The 20,653-nt window shown below is 48.1% G+C and overlaps 1 protein-coding gene across 1 annotated transcript; it reads left to right on the forward strand.

The window, feature by feature from the left end:
• Positions 1–11,770: 11,770 nt before the first annotated feature.
• On the forward strand, positions 11,771–12,566 carry LOC123107267 (uncharacterized). Its single transcript, XM_044529260.1, has one exon. It carries the CDS (start codon positions 11,888–11,890, stop codon positions 12,467–12,469), a length of 582 nt encoding a protein of 193 aa, XP_044385195.1. The 5' UTR covers positions 11,771–11,887; the 3' UTR covers positions 12,470–12,566.
• The last annotated feature ends 8,087 nt before the right edge of the window (positions 12,567–20,653 follow it).

The raw sequence follows: 20,653 nt of genomic DNA on the forward strand, positions 1-20,653 counted from the left end.
ACTAAAGGTCGTTGCGCGCGGGAACGCAAAAACCCGCCAAAAAACCCTTTAGTCGCGGTTGGTCTGGCCAACCGCGACTAAAGGTTACCCTTTAGTCGCGGGTCGCCTCCCCAACCGCGACTAAAGGGGGGGCTATAAATACAAGGGCCCGAACCGTCGCCTCGATTTCTCGTCTTCTCCGATTCTCTGCCGCGCCGAAGGCCTGCCGCCGTCGCCCTCGCCCTCGACGCCGCCCGTCATCGCCCTCGCCCTCGACGCCTGCCGCCGTCGCCCTCGCCCTCGACGCCCCCCCTCGACGTCGCCCGCCGTCGCCCTCGCCCACACGTACGGCGCCGCCGGCCGCTATCACCGGCCTCCCTCGCCCACCGCGCGCGCGCCGCCTCGCTCGCCCGCCCTCAACGCCGCCGACCGGCCTCGGTACTGTCGCGCGCGCACGCGCGCGCCTCTCTCAGACAGAGAGCGAGATCGTGGAGAGAGAGAGGGGCGCCGCGGGCCACCGGAATTTTTTCTTTTTTTTTCTTTTTTTGTTCTTTTTAATTTTAACTAGTTAATTAGTTTAACAAAAATGGTAAAATAACTTAAAACTTGATAATTAACAAAAAAACCGTAAATTTGATAATTAACAAAAAAACGTATATAAAACTTGATAATTAACAACAAAAAAAGTAAAACTTGATAATCAATATATACAACGACCCCGCGCGTCAATGTACAACGATCCCGCTTTAAAAAATGTACACGACCCCGCGCATATACGGAGAGGGGGCGGCGAGGGGGGCGGCGATGCGCGCGGTGTTTTTTTGGGATCGAGAGGGGGCGGCGAGGGTTATACATGTGTGTTGTCCTCGCCTCCCTCTCTGTGATGCCGTCGTCTGCCGTCCCGTCTCGCGCTCTACCGCGACACCCTCTCCCACCCCTTCCTCGCCCCCTCCTTTTGCCACCGCCCTTTCGCCACCGCCACCGCCACCGCCCCCCTTCTTCACTTAATTAATTTGTTTTTACTACATGTTTTCAGGACTGACATAATGGCGGACGATAGAGCTGACCCGATTATGGACAACTATGATCCGGACGGTGAAGCACATATGTTCGGCATCATAAACGGCGATATTCTATATGTGCCGACCGGACAAGAAGAAGATGATATCTCTTCTTATCTGAACCTTGACGGTGAAGATGAAGGGCGCCGTCAGCAAGATGATGCCGAACAAACGTCGATAAACGACGATCTTCAAATGGAAGTAGCAACCACCTCCGGCGCCGAGGTATATATATACATTGAGCCTCTGGTGATACAAACTAACTGATTTGAATAAATATGTGTGTACTAACGCGCGCGACTCTCTTTCTTATTTTAGCCCTCGGCCGGATCGTCGAAACAATCGAGTACGTCGTCAAAGCGTGGCGCAACCAAGACGATGAAACAAGGAGAAACATGCACCATCGAGGTTGTCGACAGTGCAACCGGCAGGCCGCTGGAGCCCCGCAAGAACGCCACCAAGTTTGTCAACCAATGCGGAGCCGTTGTTAGAGACAACGTCTCGATCACCGTCCAGGAGTGGAATAAGCCAAAGAAGGCACGAATTGCTGGTTTCACTTTTGTCGATAAGAGAACAAAAAAAGATTGCTTCAAGAAGCTTATGGAACATTTCGTTCTACCTCCGGAATACAACAAATTCGATGAGGAGGGTAACAAGATTGAGGAAAACAAGGAGAGGAGGAGGCTAGTCAAACAGTTCGCTCTTCATAAGATGGCCGACGCATTCCGGAAATTCAAGCAAAATCTAGCCCATGACTTTGTCAAGCAGAACAAGACTCCGGATTTCAAAGGACAATATGAGAAACTGAAACATGATTGGCCAGAATTTGTGAAGCAAAAGAAATCGGAGCAGTTCATTCAAATATCGAAAAAAATAAGGAAAATGCGGCTAAGAAGGAGTACAATCATATTATGGGGCCAGGAGGGTATCGCCTTTGGGAGCCTAGGTGGGAGAAGATGGAGAACGAGCTGAGGGCGCGAGGAATCCGTCCAGGTACGGAGGGATGGGACCCAAGGGCCAAAAGCTGGTGGTACGGGCATGGGGGAACGCTGAACCCGGAGACAGGGGAGTGTGTTTACCGGGGCAAAATAATTAAACCCACCCAAGCCCTTATTGACGCAATGAGGGATGCTCAAGAGGGGAAGATCAAGTTCAACAGAGAGAACGACGCGCTGACAAAAGCCCTCGGGAATCCTGAACACGGAGGACGTGTACGAGGCATGGGGCACATTCCGTGGAAAATAGGGTTCCCCCAGAACGATGACCCGTACGGTTACAGAAGCCGGAAGAGAAAGATGGATCGGGAAGCAGATGTTGTGGCGCGGTTGGCATCGGAAATGGATGTGATGAAGAAAACCGTGAGTGTACTAGTAGCCGAAAGAGATGCAGCTCGGGCGCAGCATGAAGATCATCCAGCGGATCTCAGAAGCCAGCAGCGGAGAAGCAGTGTGGCTTCCACGGAGGCCCCACCGGCTGGTGCAGATGCACCGACGATCGAAATTACTGCACCGGAGCCTCTGGTGGTCGAAATTACTGCACCGGAGCCTCCTCGCTACCCCGTGGACGATATAAAGGAGATGAAAGAATGTCATCTGTATTATCCTATCGGGAACATGTCCATGAAGGTAGCCATCGGCAGTGCTTTACCATGTTTACCTGGAGCACTCCACCACAACAACCCCATTCAAGATGGCTATGCTCGTGTCACGGTGGAGGACATAGTCCAAGGGTTTGAGGACCTGGAGATTGACATTGCTACACCTGAAGGGGAGAAAAGACTTGGAGATGTCAAGCGCCATTTCATTCTATGGCAAAAGAAGTTTATCAAGTTTCCAGGCGAGGCGCCAAGGACAACAAGTCCACCCCCCTACGGTGGTGGTGGTGGTGGCGGTTCACCTACACCTCCGTCACGTCAGCCGACGCCCCCCAGTCCACAACGTCCGGCGGGTGATCAGACGCCGCCCCCCAGTCCTCGTCCGGCGGGTGATCAGACGCCGCCCCCCAATCCACCTCCGGCAAAGAAGCAGAAGCAGTCCTGGATTATTAACCCGGACCCTTATGTACCTAAGACCACAAAGGTACCGGAGCCATCACTGAAGCCTCTCCCCACAAGGCCTTGGGAACGTAGTGCCGAGGAAACTGCCGCGGCCGCGGCTGCTGATCATGAGAAATGGAAGGCGGACTGCAAGAAGAAAAGAGAGCCCGAGCCCAAGCCAGTATTTTCTGATGAGCAAAAGAAGTGGGCTAAGTCATTTTTGAGCACACCGTCCCAAGCCGCGAAGAATCTGCCTGACGACTATGCACGTGAACTTCGTAGGCAGGCACTCATGTTGAAGGAGAAGAAAGAGCGGGCGGAGAACCAGGAGAACAAAGCCTTGGAGGAGGCCGAGAAAACGGAATTAGAAAGTAAAAAAAGCGGGAAACGAGTTGCCCAGCTCGGGGAACAAAGTAAACAATCGATTGCCCCGCTTATAGTGAAAGCCGCCGGTCCGGATGACCCCGATATCATAGCAGCTGCGGCAGCACATGGATTGACTGTAACGAGTGCCAGAGAACAAGCGGCCAACTTAGGTATTACTCTTCGTGAACTGTTAGGCCTTGATGAGGCGCCAGTGAAGGAGGTAGTAATTACATATGTGAAGAATGGGCCTCTCGTCGAGCCTGCGCAGGAAGAGGATCTACCTCCACAAATGAAAGGTCTGCTGAAATGGTACAAGGGTTACATAAAAAATAAAAACGCCAAAGAATATATTTATGCGGAAGTTAGATATGAGCATCACTTCAAACATTACTATGTACAAATTCATCTGAGTGAATTGTTCCAGCTTTTCAATCTGCGCGAGCTCGACAAATCTATCATCAGTTGCTACGTTCTGTAAGTGATTTATTTCTACCCCATCTCGTTCATATTGCCTGCACTATATATATGTCCTAACTATATTGTTGTGTCCGCTATTATACATGCAGAATGAAGATTAAGGAATGCAGAGTAAGGAACATCCATGATGTTGGGTTCATTGACCCACACATCGTTAATGGATATGTGTTGGAGCATCACCCCGCCGACATGGAGGCAGACCTGTGGCAGTTTCTTACAAAGCAGGAACTCAAAAGTGATATTCTATTTCCTTACCATTTTGGGTGAGTGTTTCTGTCTTGAGCACATTCTCTTTTGTTTACTCCATGCATGGTATGTGGCCGGCTAATCGATGAGTTATGCATGACGTACTGTGCATGTATCGTGTCCGCAGGTTCCACTGGATTCTGCTAGTAATTAAAGTTGACACCTCAGAATGTCTCGTCCACGACTCTCTGAATAAGGATCCAAAGCTTTGGGGCGGCATGAGAAGAATGCTGCAGAAGTAATTATTTTCATTCATTTGCGCTCTATATCGATCGGCCTATTTCGTTCATTTCCTAATATCAAGTAACTAATAACTCTCTTGTTCATTTAATTTTCTTTGCCTCGTAGGGTTTGGAGACGGTTCGTAGATACAAAGGTCGGTGAATTCAAAAAAGAGCTAGAATTCAAAAGGTCAAAGGCTAAGAATGGTGAGGATATTCAGCCAGCGGGGACCAATCTATGTGGATACTATGTCTGTGAGATGATCCGGAGATACACCTCTGAGCGGGTTCCGAGTGATACCAATGCTCAGAGGAATAACCTCCGGATGATGCTTAGTCCAGAAGCTCGCTTCCGACCACTTCAAGAGGAACTAGCTGGATGGTTCAGGAGGGAAGTCCTCCATCCTAAAGGAGAACACCATTACGAGGACGTAGAACTTTATATGCATTAAATTATGTATGGAAACTTGTTCAAAATTGTATATGGTCATCCGATGATATTGAATATATATTGTATATTCCTCTTGAATTCTTTTTGGTTCTAATTTCAAATTTGTTTGAAATTGTACATTCATATGCATGTATGTAGTACCGTAGAATATGTGAAACTCCTTCAAAATTAAAATAAAGCACAAAAGAAATAAAACAATACAAATTAAACAGAAAACAGGTTTAGGGGGGGGGCTAAAACCCTAAACCTGCGGCGGCCTTTAGTCGCGGTTGGCCAGAAGAACCGCGACTAAAGGTCCTCCGCCCCGACGGCCGCCTGCCGCCCACGTGGACGGGCCTTTAGTCGCGGTTCTTAAGCAACCGCGACTAAAGGGGGGGGCCTTTAGTCGCGCCTATTTGGTCGCGGTTGCGCAACCGCGACTAATGGCAGTTGCGAACCGCGACCAAAGGCCCTTTTTCCACCAGTGTAACCCAACCTAACTAGGAATCTCCCTACCTTTTTCTTATTATGTACGGAGGGCCTTACTGCTCTCTTGGCACATGCGGAGGAGATTGGAAATATTTTAGAAGTCAAGGTTTGTAGAGAGGCCCCTACTATCACAAATCTTCTTTTTACGGATGACTCATTAATCCTCATAAAAGTTAATCAACAAAATGCGGAGACACTTAAATCAATTTTGGACTTATATTGTACTGCATCTGGACAAATGGTGAGCGTTGAAAAATCTAGCATATTTTTTAGCCCAAATACGAGTGGGGACATTAGAGAACAAATTTGCTCAAGTTTAAATATCATGATCGAAGCTCTCAATGATAAGTATCTGGGCCTGCCTGCGCATGTGGGTTTAGATAAGACTGATTGTTTCCAATATCTGATTGATCGCATTGTTATGAGAATTAGCGGATGGAAAGAAAAACTCTTATCCACTGGTGGCAAGGAAGTTCTTCTCAAGTCTGTTGTTCAAGCTATCCCAACTTATGCGGTCTTTAAAATTCCTAAAAAAATTGTAAAGGAATAACTGACGAGATGTCGCATTTTTGATGGGGTGATGACGACAACCAGAGAAGGATGCATTGGATGGCGTGGTGGAAAATGTGTGTCCCGAAAAGCCAAGGTGGAATGGGCTTTCGTGACATTCATTGTTTTAATTTGGCGATATTGGCTAAACAAGCTTGGCAACTCCTTGAGAACCCAGATTCCTTGTGTGCCACCATTTTGCGAGCTAAGTATTTTCCTGATGAAGATTTATTGAACGCAAAGTTAAAAAAGGGATCATCCTTCACATGGCAAAGTATTATGGCGGGGGTTAATACCTTAAAACATGGCTATATTTGGCGTGTTGAAAATGGTCGGAAAATTGACATTTGGGAAGATGCTTGCATCCCTAATTGTGCTAACAGGAAAGTCATCACTCCAAAGGGACAACATTTGTTATCAAAAGTGTCTGATCTCATTGACCCCTCTTCGAACAGGTGGGATGAGGATCTCATCAGACAGACCTTGTGGCATGTTGATTTACAGCGGGTCCTTGCTATCCCTCTGCCTCACTTTGATATGTTAGATTTTGTTGCCTGGAGTCATACTAAGAGTAGGATTTCTTCTGTTCGATCTGCATATTTTGTTGAGTGGGATTATCAACATGGAAGGAAACTTCGTCGTACTAATGGAATGGGTCGAAAAAACTTTAATCCACTTTGGTGTAAGATTTGGAAGTTATCTTGTCCAGCGAAGGTGAATTTTTTTTATTTGGTGGACGCTGCATGGTACTCTTCCATGTCGTGTTACGCTTGCTAATAGACACATGAAAGTTTCACCTTTATGCCCTTGTTGTGCTTCTGGTTTAGAAGACACAAAGCATATGTTGTTTCAATGCCAGAAGGCAAAAGAGGTCTGGAGAAGGCTTGGATTAGACGAGATAATTGTTCAAGCTTGTGAAGTTGATCGTGCTGGAGAGGCGGTCCTCGAGTTTTTGTTGCTCATGCCTGACCAAGATTTATCTATTATGGGGTTCGAAAATACTTGGGAGATGATTGCCATTACGTCTTGATATTTATGGTGAGAAAGACGTAAATTAGTGCACAAGGAGAGAACTCAAGATACAAAACAGATTTCACTGGGGATACAAGCTCTTACGACTAATTATGTTGTTGCTTCCAATCCAAGGGCTTCTATGAAAAGAGGGGGTTGGATTCGTCCCCCAATGGGTTTTGTGAAACTTAATGTTGACGCTTCTTTTGATCATGATCTTCTTAAAGGTACGGCGGGGGCTGTCCTGAGGAACGACAAAGGGAAGTTTATTGCAGGGGTACTTGGAAAATTGATCATTGCATCGATGCTCTAACAGCGGAAGCTTGGGCTCTCAGATTCGGTCTTTCACTAGCGCAACGTGCGGGTTGCAATCGCCTAGTTATTAATTCTGATAATTTGGAGGTTATTGAAACGATGAATAATGGCGGACGGTCAGCAGGAGTGGTGGCGGCAATCTTTGATGATTGCTATTTTTTGGCGTGTGATTTTCCTACCTCTAGGTTTGAACATTGTAATAGGGAAGCCAATAAGGTTGCACACGAGCTTGCTAGGTTGGCTAGATTTTCTTCTACCATTGATTAGTTTGAGGAGCCTATGTTTGAGATTGTACCATTCCTCACAAACGATGTATCTGTTATTTCCGTTGAATAAAGCCCATTTGTTTTTTTAAAGGAATCTTAGCAAAAAGGATCAAATTGGAACCTCGATTAGAATTTCACCAGCCAGGTTATAACTACACGGTGGCGTTCTGAAGTTTGGCTTGATGTCCTCCTTCGATGATTCCCGTATAGTTGCATTTGCATGCATTGGCGCCTTCAATTCCTTGGTACTCATGCTACTGTGTCTCACCATATTTTGAGTATATGGCACAACACCAGACACCTTCATGGCGTTTCTCTCTTTCGTAGTAGCTGCAACACCATTGGCCACATCAGAGGGGAAGAGTGGTGGCTTTGGGACCCGAGCGTCGGTGACCTCCCAAGTTCTACTCTTCCTCGCTGTTGGAGACACCCCCAAGCATGCCGACTTCATGGTCGTGGTAGCAGGGCGCACCCGTTGAGGAGCTGGCGACGTCGCCCTCATCCTCGCTCTTGACGTACACTTCATCGGCTGCCTCGTTGATCTCCTTGAAGGTGGCTTCTAACTCCGCCTGATGGAGATGGTATCGTGAGCGGTTGCGATAGATGTCACTGGCATGGCGATAGTAGTCGAGCAATGCCTCCTGATCGGCCACATCCATGTCCGGCGCGATGGTCGTGCCGACGGCGAGTTGCTCCTCCACACGCATGTGCTCATTGAGGAGGTGGAGGTTGTACTCCTGGCCGGCTTGTGCCTGCCGGAACGCAGCCTCTCGCTCTGCCAATACCATCTCGGTGTAGTAAGAATGGGCCTCACCCATGGAGACGCTGGCATAGGCCAGCGAGGATTGTGGCGCCAACTCGTCGTCGACCGCCTCCTCTATTGGGGCATCCACATTGCTGGCCTTCGTCTGCTTGTCAGCCTGCGTGCTAGATGTAATGGTGGCGATCTCCTTCTTCTGCTCGGACGAGAGGCTGTCCCAAACGGCTTTGGAGCTCATGAGGCCCTGACGAGCGTGGTGCCTAGAAGAGAAAGAGAACAGAGGAGGTCGGATGCGGCTATGGCCGGGCCCAAAGTTTAAACAACGGGTGGATGACAGGGCAACTGACGAGGTGGTTAATGGTGGGCGATAGACGGACGGAAGAACGGTTGGCGCCGGAGTAGGTTCCTGGGCATTCGCACATGTTTAATGTAAGTAGGCGGACGGACGGGCTGTCATTTGAACGCGGAGCAGTCGCATGGACCGGGAAGCAACATGTGTGGCACTCTCGGCCGGCGCGACACTTCGGTGCCGAAGCGATGTGAGAGGTTGCGTCCGCTCTGGGTCGGCATGAATGCGGTAGTGGCGCTCTATAGTCGCGTTGACCGGACGAGGAAGAGGGTTTGTTTGGGCCAGGGCTGTCGGACGCTTATGTGACAACAGTCCGGACGTCTGCAAAGCTATCCCTGGATTTGTTCCAGGTTTATAAGAAAAGTGATATCCAACCTGCCGAGCGAACCGATACAGAACTAGGCTGAATGGCAAAGCACGTCCGGACCCTTGTGGTTCGCACAGTTGCGGTCGGTTGAAAGATCAGCTTTGTAGATGCCCTAATGCCCAGCCAGCCACCCTATCCAGTGGGGGAGCTACACCCCAGGCCTGGGGCCTGGGCCGGGGTCGTGGCAGGAGCAACCTTCGTTGACTGTAGCAGAATTTGTACTCTTAATCACTGTATATCACTGTAGTAAGGAAGCAGGCCCGGGGCCCAGCTCCAGCCTGGCTCCGCCCCTGACGCTATCATCGGTGCATACCAAGTCCAACACCGTACGATATACGAGTACGCTGACTGTCTGGTGGACCGGTGAGGGTTGTTACTTCAAGTGAGAACGTACGCCTTGCGCGGTACGTCCGTCCTCTCCCCGTCCTGGTCCCGGGCTGAAGGAGCAGTGAGTAATAAACCACGAGCGGCACGGCGACCGCGCCCATGGGGCACGACGGGAGTTGCCGAGTTGGTAGCTAGGTCGACCATCGTATGCGGTAGGCTACACGGGAACCCGACCAAGTGCATCCGTGTCGGTCCTGCATTAGAAAGCACAAAGCGACCAGTCGTTGTCCGCGGCTGCATGCACCTGGCCTGTTTCAACGTACGCACGTACAGTATCATATATGCTCAGATCGGCCTGCATTCGCATACTGCACGTGATGCTGCAATCCGTGACCAAATAATCCACCTAAGACGTCGATTCATACTTTCAATCCTTCATAGGCAGAGGGGAGGGGAGCTTTGATACATGACACTTGAGAATTAGCAAAGCCTTTTAAGAACGTGGCAATCAGGCACCTAGAATAAGGCGTGCGCCCATTTCAAATCTCAAGATTTAACTTTAACCATTACTTCTCTTAAAAAATATAAGTCGTGTGCCTAAAAACTACACAATTGCAAACTTCTTTCGAATACTAACTCAAGGGATCACACATAAACAGCATTTAGGTTAATTTTGACTACGTTGGATGCTTTATTCAAAAGAATGGATAAAGCATATACTTCATCCGTCCCATATGTAGGCCGTTTTTTTACACTACATTATGGAACGTACGGAGTACATTGTAGGGAGTGACTAGCTCCCAATCGATTGAGAATTAACCACCCCTCTCAGTTGATTTCACAATTTTGTTCATACACATCTAAAAAAAATCTTGACCGTGTTATTAAAAAGTGTGCATCTGGTGGAAAAATAAAATTTAGTGTATGCTTTAATGTCCATAATTAATTTTTGACATGGATCTCAACATCAAATTAACGGTGCTTGGTGTCGACCGAGGGATAACCAATCCTCATTCGTCTGGGAGTTAGCAAACCCGTATATAGTAAACTTGCATGGTCATATTGGCACCTACTCCCTCCGGTCCTTTTTTACTCTGCATATTAGGTTTGTCCGAAATCAATCTCATCCAACTTTGACCAAGTTTATATAAAAAATTATAAACATTCACATAACAACACCAATATCATTAGATTCATCTTGGAATATATTTTCATATTATATTTATTATATATTATAGATGCTAATAATTTCTAATATAAATTTGATTAAACTTAGCAAAGTTTGACTTTCGGCAAATCCAATGTGCAGAGTAAAAAGGACCGAAGGGAGTACAAAAATATGCACACGATCCGGCGGCTAGGCATCTTGTCCCTTTGAGGAGCTAGAGGGCCAGCATCGCAAGCTTAATCAATTCCCCCATCTGTTTTTAAATATACGTCTTTTTAAAGATTTCATTATGAACTACATACATAGCAAAATAAATGAATATACACTCTAATATATGTCTATATACATCCGTATATAGTTTCTAGTGGATTTTTTAAAAAGGCTTATATTTAAGAACGAAGGGAGTACTATATATCACATGGAGTATATTGTTATGTTCATACTTGCGAGATCTCGTTGGCTTAAACTAGAAAGTTTGCATACATGCATCTGTTAAGAGAGGCAACTAAACTAGCGCCCCACCTGACCCTACGTGCATGAGGAAGTTAATTAGCCTTCGGAACGTCGTGATCGAGAGGATATCACATGATACCATCATTTAAATGATACCATGATACCCGTTTCAAAAATCCAATTTTAGATGTGTCAAAAAATTTCCAAAAAAATTGTGAATGTTCATCACATATATGTCTACCTCCCCTAAAAAATTCAGATCAAAATGTGAAATACACAAAGAGAAACAAAAAAAGACAAATGTAGTTGTGAATAGTGTTGTTTTTGGCACTATTCATCCTTTTGTCTTTATTGACACTGTTCATGTTGGATTTCTCTTTTTTGTTTCTCTTTGTGTATTTCACATTTTGATCTAATTTTTTTTAGGGGAGGTAGACATATATGTGATGAACATTCACAATTGTTTTTGAAGTTTTTTGACACATCTAAAATTAGCTTTTTGAAACTGGTATCATGGTATCATGTGATATTCTCCCCGTCCCGGACGATCAGCTGCCGCGAGCCATGACGATGTATGCATGCATTCCAAGTCGCTTTCCAACTAAAGAACACATTAACGACCTCCATGGCCCCAAAATAGTGCCCCCTCGAGCTCCAAACCCCAAGATCCCTCTCTCCTCCTCACTGATTGCGTGCTTTGACCGGTCTGAAGCGGACAAAGTGCAGCGCTACAGCAAGTGCTCTCCCTGTCCCCGTTGACACTGACAGCACGGCCGCATTGATCGATGACGAATTGGCATGCGTCACCGCACCAACGCGCGCTCTACTCCTGGCCCCGTATATATAGCAGCTCCATCGTTCCGCCGGTATCCAGAGTCCATACCACCGGGTAGATCACCAATCCAATCCACTTTCTCAGACAGACAGACAGACTAGGTAACACGTCGACAGGTGAAGCGCACACGTAGACATCGCCCGTCGTCGCAGCCTCGCAGGGGAAGACCGGAAGAGAAGAGAGATGGGCTCGTGCGTCTCGCGCTCGACGGCGTCGGTGGAGCCCGGGTCCGGGCGGGCGGTGGCCACGGCGAGGGTGGTCGGCCTAGACGGCTCCTTGGCGCAGTTCGCGGCGTCCGTCACGGCGGGCGAGGCACTGGGGGACGCCGCCCGCGCGCCGAGCTTCCTGTGCAGCGCAGACGAGCTCCGCTTCGACGCGCCCGCCCGCGCGCTGGCGGCCGAGGAGGCGCTGCAGCCCGGGTGGCTCTACTTCGCTCTGCCCATGTCCATGCTCCGCCGGCCGCTCTCCGGGCAGGAGATGGCCGCCCTCGCCGTCAAGGCCAGCTCCGCGCTCGCCGTCGCCAGCGGCAAGGGGCGGAAGGCGGCTCGGGTGGCGCCGCTCGTCCTCGCTGACGACGAGGGCACCGGAACAGAGGACGGTGGATGGAGTCGCCACGCGTATGGAAAAAGCGATGCGCTCAAGACGGTGCACGGCGGTGGTGAGACGGTGGGGAAGACGAGGACGCGAGCTGGTTCTTACGGAAGCCGCACGAGTCGTCCGGCAGGCGTGCAAAGGTTAAGCTCCATTTTGGAGGCCGATGACTGAGTCCACTGCTGATTTTTGCAAACGGTTAATTAGTAAAGTTTTGTGCGTGGGTTAGTCTAGTTACTTGATTCAGTCGGTTCTCGACCCCCCAAGCTGAGGTGGAGATCAGTGTATGGCACCACATACTATATAGTAGTATTGTACAAATGTACAAGATGCATCAATTTCATATGCACATTCTTCCTTCTTCTAAAGTTTTCAGTTCATCCTCGCCCCTTCACTTCCATGTCAAGTGGGCCTTTTTATGAGCCGGCATGGATGGTTTTGGGCCACCAAAGTGATTATGTTAACATGGACCTCTTCTATGAGTTGACTACCATAGCTCCGCACAATGGTGAAACTATAAAAGTTTTGCTTTCACCTTGGCTTGGGAAAAAAAGCGGAAGGATATGGTGTTGTTTATCTTCGCCATCTCAAAGTGCAAGAAGAACCTCTAGTGTTCTTTCTGCTGGAAAATGGACATCAATTTAAATTCGGGCTATTGATCCACCACACTGCTAATTTATACAATCTTTTGCCGAGTCTACAAGATGTTCATCTCAATGACGACACTTTGGATGCCATCCTGTGGAACAAGACTGACTCGGGTGACTACTCGGCGAAGTCGGCTTACTTGGCGCAACTGGACATCACGAATATTTCAATTTTAAAGCCGATTGTTTGGAAATTTTGAATGCCGTCGAAGCATAGATTCTTTGCCTAGCATATTCTTTAGGACTGCGTATGGATGACCGGCTGGCTGGTTCCAGAGACATTGGTGGCGCTTGTGCCAGCTATGCAAAAGGGAGCAAGAGTCTGTTGCACATCTTCTTTTCAATGGTGGATTTTCTTGACGCATCTGGCATGAGACTAAAGCTTGGTTTGTCCTTGTCGATGTTCACACCGACACTTGGTGCCATTTCAATTTGATCATGGAGTGGCGGAGTTTTGTGATGAAAGTCATTAGTTCCATTAGGAAAGGGATTGAATCCTTTGTGATGCTTGTATATTCAGAAATTTAGAGTCAGTGGTATGCCAGGGTCTTTAAGAGCACTTCTATGATGCCGAGTATCATCACTCGGAAGATCAAAGAGGAAGCCAATATGTGGAGTCTGGCGGGAGTGAGGCAATTGAGTTTGATCATGCCGCGCGAGTAGGCCTATGTGTAAATAGTTGTAAAACTTATCTTAATTAATATGATGAGGCGAAGCGTTTGCCTCATTTTCCAAAAAAGAAAAGAGAGCAACCAAGGAAGACGAGAAGCAATCTAGATCCCTAGACTCTTGTCACTTCTCCCACTTACCTCCCCCCTGCAACTTCAAACCCCCAATCACCTTCCTTTTGTCACTCCACTCCACAAACCCCTCTTCCTAATGTCTCTCTAATCTCCTTCAATGAATTTCAAAATTCAAATACACATCGTCATGCTAAGTCTAGCAATCCCTACCCCTTTCTCCCCCACTCACTTTGTTCTTCCTCGTTGTGTATTTTTATTTCCCTCACCCCCCCCCCCCCCCCCCTTCAATCCTGGTTATGGGGAAATTTAATATATACAAATCCTTGCCTCATTTCGACACATAAGGTAGAGTTTAAGTTACAGAACTATTGGTCCAGCAGTCAACCGAAACAGAAGATACTCTCGAGTCAACGAAAGACTTTATTGTTTAGTCCCGCAATCACCCAATTGGGTGCCTAAGCCTTAGTGCACGCGAAGATTATGTATGTTTGGAAATATCCTACGCTCGTTCTGTATTTCCCTGAGACTAGCATGAACAACGATGTTGTGATTATTTTCCAGCTTGGTCGATCATGGGTCACTAGCAAACAACAATCTTTCACACATACGACCCCTTTCCAAGCAATAAGATATACATATTGTATCCTGAGTCATTCCTTCACCATGTACACGTTGGCGGCAGGTTTTGGACACTCGCGGAGACAGACGAGGAGGACGATGACGACGGGGACATCACCGGAAACTCGCCGGTGGTGTACTCGCCAACGCCATCGGATGTGATCCGCGAGGCCCTCAATCCCGGATATTCAGAGGAGGAAATTGCTATGATTGTAGATGACGTCGTTCCTCTCGACGATCCGGCTCGGCAAGGATTACATTCTGAACAAGGTGGAGGTGGTTCGCCGGATAGTTCACCGGAGAACGGCAGCGTCCGCGATCCGGCCATGGAAAGGACCTTGGGTCCAAGGTATGTATTAAGCCAATCACATTGTCAGGTTTCTTATTGTCGGATTCTTGGACTAGAGTTACAAGAAAGAAGAAGAAAAAGGCTAGGCCGGTGACACAGCCGCGGGCGCCGGTGGCCGTCACGGCGGCTGAGATCCGGGCGGCCAGGGCATCTCGTTTGAATCAGCTCTTGGGCCAGGATGGCCCTGAAGCTGAGCGGGACGACGTGGAACCATGCACAACTGGGTATGTGGCCCAGCATGCAGTTCATGAGCCGTCGGGCCCAGCAAACATGATTACCGCATCAGCTATGGACGTACCTGCGGATCGAGAATTCGTTTCTCACCAGATCGCTAGGGTTCGCCGAGTTGCTCGTCACGGGTTCCCGTCGCTAGGGACTGGGTGCGCCGCCAAGAGGACCAGCAGGCCGGCTGGGTTCGTCGCCATGACTGGGCGCGGCAATGGCTACCCGCCTCCGCCCGCTGCTGCTCCACCGCCGGCCAGGGTGGACGGCAGGCGTCATGCACCTCCCGCTCGGGATGGCCGGATGGCGGATAACAACTGCGCTGCTCCGGCTCAGGGGGGGCAATCATGGTTAGAACGGCAACTTTGGCAGAGGACAGTACAACAACAATGAAGGATTCCGGAATCCGCCTCGCCGGCAATGGGGCGATGATGGTTATGACGCATACGGCGCCGGTCAGCACCGAGGTTCTTCGTCCACTGGTGGAGGCCGTGGTTATGCCTGGGTTGATGACGGTGGGAACGGGCGTGGCTTTCAAGGTCCCCTCGGCAATTTTGTCGAGGGCACTTCCGATCCTAACTTGCGGTCTCACAGTGGTTCCCGCAGCTACCATGGAGGGTGAGGAGGGGGCAGATGGCCTCCTCCTCCTCGTCCGCCACCACCGGCGACCTCATCGGAGACGGACCTCGTTCCGGCCGCACATGCTTTGGAGGAGCCAGTCACGGCTGCCGGGCCTCCTGCTGATTCCAACTTGTCTAGGGATGCTTTGGACACAGTTCGGGTGCTCGCTGCGGTCAAGGTCCCGGTTACCAAACAGGGTGGCACCAAGCACCAGGACTCTGCTTCGGACAAGGGGTCAGAGAAGTCTGATGGCGGTAAAATTTCAAAGTGGGCACATAAGAAAGATAAACTGCCTTGTTACCGGTGTGGTGAGCCAGGTCATTTTGTCGCTGTGTGCACTGTAGAGCTTTGTGATTACTGTCGTAAACCTAAACACTTGACTGGAGAGTGTCCGTTGCTCCTTGGTCCGAAACCGGTTGTGACTATGTATGTAGTTTGCTGTGCTGAGTTGATGTTCTTTGAGACTCCTGAGGTGGAGCAGACATCTCATTTTGTGGATACTTTTTTCCCAGGCACTGTTAAGATTACTAATGGTACTTTGTCGGAGGCACGGATTGTGCAACTGCTGCACGAGCTTGCGCCTGGTAGTTCCAGTTGGAACTTGGTCAGAATTGAGGATCATACTTACAAAGTGGATTTCCCTTCGAGGAAGGATCAGATTCATATTCTCAAGTTCAGTATGTGCAGAGTGCCGGGAACTAGCATAGTTCTGGAATTTGATGAGTGGAAACAGAAGGAGCTACAGGGTACCCCTTTGACTCAGGTTTGGGTTCGCTTTATGGGAGCACCACCTAAACATCTTAATCATTTTCTTGTAACATGGAGCATAGGGTCTCTCATTGGCAAGACGGAGAAGGTTGACATGCCTTTCACTCGCGCAAATGGTGTTGCGAGACTCCTTGTCAGTGTGGTTAGCATTGCAGATGTACCAGATGTGGTTAAATGGACATATAAAGGAGTCACATACGCCCTAGATGTCGAGTTCGAGGATGTACCTATGTTCCAGAAGGAGGATGGTCATCAGGACATGGACACGACGGAGGGTGACGGGACAGCTGGGAGGAAAGATAAGACGCCCGACCTAGGTCCCCGGGACGTGCCTAAGAGTAATGATGGACAGTCTGCGAGGGCACCTGAGCCTGCTAAAGGTGCCTCAACGCCGATGCAAACGCACTCATTGCAGTTTGGTTCATTTGGAGCATCTTCTGCACCCAGTCGTCTTTGGAGCCAGAGGGTAGAGTCTGAAGATCCTTCCGAAACTTTGTTGCCATCGCTACCGACACACGTGTCTTATACTTCGGATGAGGGGTTTTTTGAGCAGCAGTCTTTGGAGATGGATGTCGTCATTGATGCACCAGGAACCGCGACGATGGGGGCCACAACAAGACAGGAGGTCTCGGGGACACTCCCTATCCCGGCTGACGGCCCATGGACGGTGAGCCCCTCGCCGGCGGATCCTACTAGCTTCAGCGCCTTGGCGGGGTTTCACGAGCAGGAGGCTCGAGTGACACCCTTTGCCGACCACTCTGCTACACCGACGGAGGTGGGGCGGTTACATCTTCGCCGGCGGACGGGCCACGACCGATGAGCCCTTCACCCGCGGGTCCTACTAGCTTCAGCGCCTCAGCGGGGTTTCACGAGCAGGTGGCTCGAGTGACACTCTCTACCGACCACTCCGCTGCGCCGACGGAGGTGGCGGCTGCGTCTTCACCCGCCAGGATGGGGGAGTAAGACCATGGAGCATTTACCGCGGGCGAGGACAACTGATGAGGTTATTGCATTCGGTGGGATCGTGAATCCGGTTTCGGCTGGTAGGCGTATCAGTAACTGGATCCAGGAACAACCGGATGCGGACGACTTGCAGTCAGGGCGTGCTATGAGGGCAGCCAAGCTTCGAGATGTCGAGGCGACTACAGGTATGTCATTTAATAAAAGTTGTTCCATTATGCATTTTACTGAACTTGAGATTATAAATAAGGCAAATGACCTAGGAGTCTCACTAGGTTCTAATGGGAAGGAAATTGCCAAATCTGTTAATCACATGTTAGACTTAGAAGCCGAGCGGGCTTATGAAATTATTCGTAATATGGCCGCAGTACGGCCAATGGATGATGAGGAGGTTAATAACTTAGGTATTATGGCCCTGGAGAGTTTCTGTAATGATATCTTTCCTACTTCGGAAGTCGAAGGTGAGGTTGAAGAGTCAGAGCCGAAGGCTAGCATTCAGTCGGAGGGGCTGGATCCCACCGGGTTAAATGGGGTTCCGACGGTGTTGGAGAAACCTAAGCATTCCTGGAAGAGGAAGGTATATCCTACATCGGCCGTACGTAGAAGTGCTAGGGTGAAGCTAAAGAAAAAATTTCATGATGACATATGAAAGGAATTTTCTGGAATACAAGAGGTCTTAAAGACTTGGCTAAAACAAGATTCCTTGCAGAAACATATATAGAGCATAAACTTGACTTTATTGCACTTCTCGAGACGGGAAGAGATAATTTCACCTCACAGTTCCTCCAAAATTTGACTGGTGGAGCTGATTTTGATTGGCATGTTTTACCACCTAGAGGCAGATCCGGTGGGATTTTGTTGGGGGTTAAATGTGAAACTTTAGAGGTGCTTAATGTGGTTCAAGGGGAATTTGCGGTCAAATTTTGGGTGAGGTCAAAATTGGATGGTTTCCGCTGGTCTCTGGTGGCTGTATATGGAGCAGCCCAACCGGAACTTAAGCCTGATTTCCTTGCTGATCTGGTGAGGATCTGCGGGGATGAAAGACTCCCTATTCTAGTCGGAGGAGACTTTAATATTATCCGAAAAAGAGAAGAGAAGAATAATGACAACTTTGATAGCCGTTGGTCCTTAATGTTCAACATGATAATTGAGAGTCTCAATTTGCGGGAGATTGAACTAACATGTAGACTATTCACATGGGCCAACTCGTTGCCTACTCCAACTTACGAGAAGCTGGACAGAGTACTCGCTAGTGTGGAATGGGAGCAGAAGTACCCACTAGTGTTGGTTCACGCGATGCAAAGGGCGATCTCTGATCACACTCCCTTGCTTTTAGATTCATGGGATTCTACACACATTGGGAACAAAAATAACTTCTCTTTCTAACTAAGTTGGTTTGAAAAAGAAAATTTTCTTGACATTGTAGCAAGAGAATGGGCGAAACCCGTTCAAGGCCGATCACATTTAGAAAGATAGCAAAATAAGATTAGACATCTCAGACAATTTCTACGGGGTTGGGCCAGAAATGAAAGTGGGGTTTACAAACAAGAGAAAGAACGACTGATACAACGGATCGAGACTTTAGACCTTAAAGATGAATCGATTTTGCTTGATGCGTCTGAGCAGGCTCCTAAAGCCGAGGCTGAACAGAGCTTACATACTCTTCTTAGAGAAGAAGATATGAAATGGGCCTTGTGCGCTAAAGTGCTTAAAGTCGTCCACGGGGATGACAACACACAATTTTTCCATATGATTGCAAATGGCAAATATAGGAAGAAGAAGATAATCCAGCTTGATCAAGATGAAGGGACTATTGTAGGGCACGAGAACCTCAAGGCATATATTTCCAACTACTATAAACAACTCTTTGGGCCTCTGGTAGCTAACGCGGTCACCCTAGATGAGTCGGTTATAGAGGATATTCCTCAACTACGGTCGGATGAAAATGAGATTTTATCCGCACCATTTGCTGAGAAGGAGGTTTTCGATGCTATCGCCCAAATGAAACCGAATAAAGCATCAGGACCAGATGGGTTCCCTGAGGAGTTCTATAAGAAATGTTGGTATATTATAAAGAATGATCTTATGCCAATGTTTCAAGATTTCTTTAATGGGCAGCTTGAGCTTTTCCACCTTAACTTTGGTATGATTACGCTATTACCGAAGAAAGTGGAAGCAATTTGCATTGAGCAGTTCAGACCGATATGCCTTTTAAATGTGAGTTTCAAATTTTTCACCAAAGTGGGGACTAATAGATTGACACGGATCGCACACTTGGTGGTACAACCAAGTCAGACGGCTTTCATGCCAGGATGACATATCCTAGAAGGGGTGGTTGTCCTACACGAAACTCTTCACGAAATCCACTCGAAGAAACTAGATGCGGTTATCTTCAAAGTAGATTTTGAAAAGGCATATGATAAAGTCATGTGGTTGTTCCTTCAGCAGGCAATGCACATGAAGGGGTTCAACGACATGTGGAGGAATCAGGTGGATTCCCTAGTTCAAAAAGGTAGTGTCGGAGTTAGGGTTAACGATGATATAGGACACTACTTTCAGACTCATAAGGGTTTGAGACAAGGGGATTCGATGTCTCCGCTCATATTCAATATAGTCGCAGATTTGTTAGCCATTCTCATTGGAAGAGCCAAAGAGAAAGGTCACGTAGGTGGCCTAGTACCACATCTCGTTGATGGGGGAGTCTCCATCCTAGAGTATGCCGACGATACTATCCTTTTTATGGAACATGATCTCGCAAAGGCCAGAAACATGAAACTAGTGCTATGTCTTTTTGAACAATTGTCGCGTTTAAAAATTAATTTCCATAAGAGCGACTTGTTCTGTTTTGGGGGAGCCAAAGAAGAACAAGAGACATATAAACAATTGTCCGGATGTGAATTGGGATCTTTGCCTTTTAGTTATCTGGGCATTCCCATTCATCATCGAAAGCTGACTAATAAAGAATGGAAATGTATCGAAGATTGATTTGAAAAAAAACTTAGCTGCTGGAAGGGCAAGCTAATGTCATATGGAGGTCGGTTAGTTCTAATTAATTCAGTATTAACTAGTATGCCGATATTCCTGTTATCTTTCTTTGAAGTACCTAAAGGGGTACGGAAGAGACTGGATTTTTATCGATCTAGATTCTTTTGGCAGTCAGATGCCATTAAGAAGAAATACCGTTTGGCTAGGTGGGATATCATTTGCAGACCTAAGGACCAGGGTGGTTGATAACCCACAAGTATAGGGGATCGCAACATTTTTCGAGGGTAGAGTATTCAACCCAAATTTATTGATTCGACACAAGGGGAGCCAAAGAATATTCTCAAGTATTAGCAGTTGAGTTGTCAATTCAACCACACCTGGAAACTTAATATCTGCAGCAACCTATTTAGTAGCAAAGTAATATGATAGTAGTGGTAACGATAGC

The sequence above is a fragment of the Triticum aestivum genome, chromosome 5A (genome assembly GCF_018294505.1).
Source record: "Triticum aestivum cultivar Chinese Spring chromosome 5A, IWGSC CS RefSeq v2.1, whole genome shotgun sequence".
NCBI lineage: Eukaryota > Viridiplantae > Streptophyta > Magnoliopsida > Poales > Poaceae > Triticum > Triticum aestivum.